General features: G+C 37.4%; 1 protein-coding gene across 1 annotated transcript; it reads right to left on the minus strand.

Annotated features, from left to right (window-relative positions):
* Positions 1 to 1,675: 1,675 nt before the first annotated feature.
* On the minus strand, positions 1,676 to 5,349 carry LOC133321705 (lysophospholipid acyltransferase 7). Its single transcript, XM_061530789.1, has 6 exons — positions 5,138 to 5,349; positions 4,922 to 5,048; positions 4,697 to 4,856; positions 2,583 to 2,734; positions 2,145 to 2,521; positions 1,676 to 2,087 (listed from the first exon to the last, which is right to left on the minus strand). The coding sequence occupies exons 1-6, from the start codon at positions 5,347 to 5,349 to the stop codon at positions 1,676 to 1,678; spliced, it is 1,440 nt and encodes a 479-aa protein (XP_061386773.1).
* Between the last annotated feature and the right edge of the window lie 1,609 nt (positions 5,350 to 6,958).

A 6,958-nucleotide genomic window follows, 5' to 3' on the forward strand; every position in this document is an offset into this window, starting at 1 on the left:
TACTTTTTTATAAAATTGTTAAATTTCAATGTCCTAACTTTCTTGTTAATTCGTTTACATTTGCACGTTCTACTCGAACTACAAGCCTTCTAATACCTCGTTTAGTTGGAAGGATGGATAAGTCATTTCGGGTTAGGGTTTCTCGTCTCTTTAATGCCCTTCCCAATAACTTAAAAACTTTTTGCACATCTATTTCAACCTTTCGGAAGCGCATTTTGCGGCATCTTCAATTAAACTGAGAACTAAATTTTTTCTCCTTTATAAAATTGTTTGTTATCTACAAAAAATTAAATATTATTATTATATATTATTAATTGTAATTATATGGTAAATTAAATTATTATTTTCATAATCTGGAGTAGGTACTATAAGTTCATGCATATTGTAAATCTCATTGGCCTTTAGGCTTTTTTTACAAAATAAAATATAAATAAATAAATAAAAAAAGCATTGACATATAGCTTCCTGATTGAATCGTCGTTCTCAAGGACGAACCCTATTGGGTTTGGTTCAGATTTAGATATTTTCTTCTTAGTTGGCTTGTGGCAGGACGGTTGTTCCATAAACCAAGCTTAGCGATTTGGAAGGCAGCGGAATTGATAAAAAGTCTGGATGAAGAGGTCGTTGAACCGGTGACTATCTTTGTGGATAAGCGGTTCTTAAAGCCATTAAATCTTGTTATATCAAATCTGAGGCCGTCCTCAAGTGTAGAGCAGCTTTGGAAGAACTTACAGCTATCGGTTGTGTTGGGTACCAGGACATTGTGACATCTTGGGTAATGAAAGAGCGGACGAACTAGCTAGACGAGCACCTTGAGGCATTCTTCGACGAAAGAGCCTATGAACTTTGGCACAACGAACCTAGGTACAACGTGTCAAGATCCATTTGGCCGACCTTGACCCGTAACACATCTTCTGTCTGATTCCTATATTTGTCTGTAAGCTTCTCATCTCCCTTTATTTCCCCAATCATCTCCCCCCTACAGATATTTCCTTATCTCGTTTCTTCTCGTGGATGTTCACAACGGTCCTAGCGGTCTCAGAGTGCGGTAGTCACCTAAGTGACTGCACATCCCCAAACCTAACCTAACCTTGGTACATCATCTTATCTTTTGATTATTATCTTATCTTCTGAACTCTTACTTTAAACATACAACTCTGTGTTGATAAATGAAATAATAGTCGTGTTCCAATACATTCTAACCTAACCAAACACCCCCAAAAAAAATTGAGCGCCAAACTCCTAACATTTGGAAAATGTTGTATTTTGCGATTCCATCATAAATATTGAATCCATACAATGTGACCAATAAATCGTCAAAGATAGGGGGTGGAATTATCATAATTTAATCATTTATTTATGGCATAATTGTAAATGTATTATGTTAAGTAAACAATACAAATAAATGATTTTTATTTTTGCTATTAGATTTAATGGAGTAGTAGTTCCATTTTACAAATTTGGTTTGTTCTGTTCTGTTTTTTTAACTTAAAACTATGCCAAGCCCTTCTATTGTAATATCAAGATCATAACTATTTTGTGTGGCATTTGACTGTGCTTTGAACATACATATGTATGTATATATACTTGTGTTTTATGCAATATAATTTGTGTAGAGTGGTATTAACACTAATCTAAAGGGAAAATCGATCCTGTCATCCATTATCATATCTAATTACTGGGATTTTTTATCTTCTTCTGCTTTGGTTCCTTCTACTTCTTCTTTCTTTTCTTCAAGACGTTTTCTACGTTTCTCCTCGGCTTTGTTACGTTTTGTCCAAACGGTGCCGACTACCAAAAATACAATCCATGCCACATAACATGTATGATAGACGGAACTATAGAATCGCCATATTTTTTCAAATGTCACCAATAAGAAGGCGGTACCCAAATAACTTCCACAGAAAAATTTAAAGAACCAGAAGAGAGCATCAAGTATCTTGCGCTTAGTACCGGTGGCATTTTTGCGTATTAATTTATCCCACATATCTTCATTGTGGACATAGAATGGTGCTCCCATCAAACAGAAATAGTGGCCAGGGCGGAAACCATGCCAATATGCAGAGACAAGTAGTGTGACCACAGTTCTAGAAAAATAAATAAATGAAAATTTGCAATGAAAAGAAGAAGAATTACAAACGCACCTATATTTTTTACTGGGGAATAATTTATATACATTAACAGCCAACCAATATTGTACGCAAATATTCCAATGTTTCATTGTTTCACGGAATGTCGGACACTTCTCGACGTCCTTCACATTTGTGTTTACAATGGCAGTAAATGTATATTCTCCCTTATAGGTTTCCGGAGTCAAATGCTTATACGGTTTACGAGGACCAGCTCCGTTAGCGACATCAGCTTCTACAGGATAGGCACCGAAACCAGCCATTGTGCAGACACATTCACTCAAAGTTAAGCCGGTGTATATACGCATTCGGAAGATAATGAATGTTGGCCAGACATACATAAGGCGATAGAAATAGGAGCGTTCATTATAAAATTCATCAGTCAAGGCATACTGAAAAATAAAATAGAAAGTTTTAGTATTTCTTGGTATTTAAATTCAACTTAAGATTTACCTCCAATGGCCATATGTAATTGCCCAATAAGTACAGACTGCAGTAGAGACCAGCATATTTTAGTCGTTCCAAAGTTGTTTTGATTGTCGGAGCGTAGTCGGAATATGAGGTTTCAAAATAATCGCGATAGGTACGATAACGGTAATATGGACCTATAACAAAAATATTTAATTTTATTTAGGTATTTTTTATAAATAGGCTTGCACTAGAAGAAGTTCCTCTACATCAGTCTTATTTGCTCCCATGCTTCGCGGGAAGACAGAAGATACGAACAGACCAAAGACATATTTTATGAGCGCCTAGAAACAGCATATGACTCCTGCCCTGGCCATGACAATAAAATTCTTCTAGGAGATTTAAATGCAAAAACCGGAAGGGGAAATGGCCCCACTCTCAGAAAATTAAAACTCCACGAAGAAACATCCGACAACGCCATGAAGGATTGATGGACTTCGCGGTAGCAACAAAAGGGTAGTTAGCAGCACCAGATTCAAGCATCTATATATACACAAGGCCACCTGGCTATCTCCCGAACAAACAACGATAAATTAAATTGATCATATTATGATAGACGAAAGGCATTCATCCTGTGTTTTAGACATTCAATCGATACGAGTAGCGAATATCGATTCCTTTAACTTGTAGCAGCCCAGGTTCGCACTCGTCTTAATGTAACAGCAAAGGTGCGATCGAAAACAACACGAAAACTCGACGTCGAAAAGCTGCACAAAACTCAACAGATAGCAGAAGCCTAGTCCACTCAACTTAACCTCCTGTTTGAAGAAAGCACTCATTGTCCCGATAATAATATAGAATGACAATGAATTACCCTCTCCTTACAAACTGCAGCAAAAGCAATACTTGGGTACTTGGGTCGAACGTTGGGAGCGGTAAAAGCCACCTTTGAACTATTTGAGAAGGAGTCTGACAAAGTGGGTCTGGCAGTAAATGCCGAGAAAACCAAGCTGTTGATATCAACGCGCAAGACGTTCAGTAGACTCGGACCAACTGTGCAGCATGAGAACTGGAGCTTCGAAGTAGTCAGGGATTTAATATACCTCGGTTCCGCCATAAACATCATATGAAATCCGGAGAAGAGTAGTGTTGGCCAACTGATGCTACTATGGTTTCAAAGTAAGCAGTTTAGAAAAAAGGCCACCTCCCGGCAGACCAAACCATGGGTACTTGCGCAAGCAAAGATCTATGAACCGATCTGCGTTGACGGTGAATATCGCCGCCGAATTAACCATGAGCTGTACCATTTATCCTCGGACATCGACATAATCAAACATATCGAACTGCAGCGACTACTTTGGCTAGGTCATAACGATGTCCCAGTTCGAAAGGCATATAAAGGCGAGCCAAGCTGATGGTTCACGAAGAAAGGGTAAGGCCACGAATACGATGGAAAGTTCAAGAGGAAGAGAACATTTCGAAACATTGTCTTTCAAATTGGTCCCTTGTCTCGATCTGGCAACTCCTTCATATGGAACCAAAATTTAACATGTGTTCATAACAGAGATGGAAGTTTTCAAACAACCTTTTACTGTTTATACCGCGCTTTTTGTGCTAGACTAAGAACTTTCCAAACTGCCCACGTAGAAGGAGTAAACCATCTTTGTATATGATATAGGCTTGCTTAAAAAGTTTGATCCAAAACGGATAGTCCGTTGTTTGCATGATATTTTATAATGAAATATCAGCACAATTTTGACCGTTGGGAAATTTGTAAATCGACTCTAAATTGTGTGAAACGGATATGGTCCAAAGAAACATGGCGTCTAAAATCAATATTTCGATGAGGCACATTTTTCCCGTATCAAAGTGCATATTCCCTTATTAGCCATACGGCTGAGGGTATAATTATCAACGTAACATTCCCCGCCAAATATGTCTGATGAGACGATTCGTAGGGTTTCTCTCTCTAGCTTTCATATTGCTAACGCTTTACTAAATTCTATAGACAGTAGCGATAAACTTAATTGTTAAAAGCGTTATTGTTTAAATTGATTAACCATCAATAATGATAAACGTTTTTTTATAGTTCTTATCTCTTGTCTGGTTCGAACCTCTGTAGGTACATTCAGTAGCCAGGTGTGCAATTTACTACTTACCCGTCAATATACCAATATAATTGAACGAGTAATGGATAATCTCAATTATATCTACCGATTGTACGGCAGTATCATATTCAGATATTTCCACGTCTTCATTCTTTTCGCGTTCTTTAAGTTTTTTCCAAGAGGCAGTTTTTTCAAAACCAATACCGGCAATCTAAAAAGCAGTTGTTTTAGCACTACACACACAAAATAGCAATAGCAACAAAACCACACACATACCTTCAAGGTCATAACCATTTGAATCATATTTATATGACCCGGGGGATCAGGAAGACCAAATTTACTAGCCAAACGGAAGAATGCCAAGTAGCCAAACATCACAGTAAAGGCAGCTAAATGGCATTTGCTAATATGGAAACAATTTACAAAATTGGGAAAAATAATAAAAATAAATCATTTTATTTTGAACTTTGACCTTCACTGGGGTATACGAACCTTGGATGCACATAGATTACAGCAGCTGCACCCAGTAGCGCTGATACAAAGCAATGAAACGAATTCCATCCTGACACAATGAAGACCATTAAAATACCCAAGGCCGTACTGATATACTTCTTTTGGCTCTTGTCGGGAATTTTGCGCACATAATTGCCTGCTCCTATACAGGCCAGCAGGCAGATTACGTAAATAATATCGTCGACATTCATTTCTGAACTTGTTTTTCTTTATTTATTAGAACAACAAATGAAGTACCGGGCGTTTTAATTTATTTTATTCATAATTCGTCGATGCGGTCGGTCACTCAATTCAGTTCACTCTCTTTGTTTATATTTTTTGTGGATGTGATTGCCGATGATTGCATCCAGAGGTGGAAGTAGGTCGACAAGTAAACGCCGTTGCCTTTTCATGTGTGACTAGGATTTGAAGGCACACCGCCGCCGTTAATGGAATGATTCGTCGCTGGTTTGTTTAGCTTAAGCTGCTACTACACTTCAAACATGGGCGTTCAATTGGGGTGTAAAGCTGCTACAATCCATAAAACTTATTTTCGAATTTGGTTTTTGACGCAAAAAAACTTCAAGCATGACATGTTAGGTTGGTTTTGTTTAATGTAAACGAATAAATTAGAACAGCGTTTAAAATCACAATCGACTCTAATATTTTCTTATAAATTGACAATTCATATTTATTGAAAATACCTTTATATATAAGGATCTTATTTTCTATATTAAGTTCTGAATTCCGATTTATTAATGGATACATCATGCTTTTGGTTTTATTAATTTTGTCAACTATATGCGGAATGTGGCTCTTGAAATTTATTCGAGTATCAAGGATACTTTACATTGCTCTTCCATAGGATATCCTTATTGCGTTTCCTTATGAAATACAGTGAGCAGCAAAAGTCATGGTACCCCATACAAAACAAAAAATATTCTGTAATTCCTCAAAAAGTAATTCACAAAATTTCAAATATATATTTTTATTTCATGTATTCAGTCCTCTACTACAACAAATTAAAGTAATATTTCATTTTTTATTAAAACAAAATCGACATAAGGCCAAGTCCGTATTTTTGCACAGCAAAAAGTCTTCACAAAATTTCAAATATATATTTTTATTTCATGTATTCAGTCCTCTACTACAACAAATTAAAGTAATATTTCATTGGCTTTAACATGGCGATTTTTGCCAGCATAAGTCTTGGTATCTTGGTCCCTCTTTCATCTCAATTGTGGACACTGACCTCCCCGCGGTGCCACCTGGGGAGCTATTCTTATCACCCGATGAAATAGTGAGCTAATATGTGCCGCGAGTTCACCCATAAGAACTATAAAAAAATGGGTTGAGGCGTAGGGTTAGTTGCCCACTCTCGGAAAACCCAACCTACTATGAAAAAGCAAAGAAAAAGAAAACCAAACCCCCCTAATGTTGACGACCCCCGCAAACGTATAAAGGACCACGATCTGCGAATCTGCACTTGGAATGTGCGCACGTTGTACAGAACAGGGGCAGTGTTCGCTTTGGCGGATATACTCAAAAAGTACAAATCCGATATTATTGCCTTTCAGGAAATGCGATGGAAAGGGACAGGCGTAAGTAAATCAGACGATTACGCCCTGTATTATAGCTGCCATGAAACGAGACATGAATTTGGCTGCAGATTTATGGTTAACAGTAGAATAAAAGACCTTGTCTCCAGATTCACTCCAGTAGATGAGCGAATTGCTATAATTCGTATAAAAGCAAAGTTCTTTTACATCAGTCTAATTTGCGCCCATGCTCCGACCGAAGATAAAGATGAACAGACCAAAG

This window comes from Musca vetustissima, unplaced genomic scaffold (genome assembly GCF_032173495.1).
Source record: "Musca vetustissima isolate MV318-11 ecotype Yass unplaced genomic scaffold, APGP_CSIRO_Mvet_v1 utg75198, whole genome shotgun sequence".
Lineage (NCBI taxonomy): Eukaryota > Metazoa > Arthropoda > Insecta > Diptera > Muscidae > Musca > Musca vetustissima.

What these genes read in the sequence shown, in the direction of transcription:
- LOC133321705 (XM_061530789.1), bottom strand. Translation starts at nt 5,349, where the DNA reads ATGAATGTCGACGATATTATTTACGTAATCTGCCTGCTGGCCTGTATA. An exon ending in ATTACATATGGCCATTGGAG is followed by an intron (nt 2,522 to 2,582) that starts GTAAATCTTAAG and finishes TTTATTTTTCAG; the next exon opens with TATGCCTTGACTGATGAATT. An exon ending in TTCCCCAGTAAAAAATATAG is followed by an intron (nt 2,088 to 2,144) that starts GTGCGTTTGTAA and finishes TTATTTTTCTAG; the next exon opens with AACTGTGGTCACACTACTTG.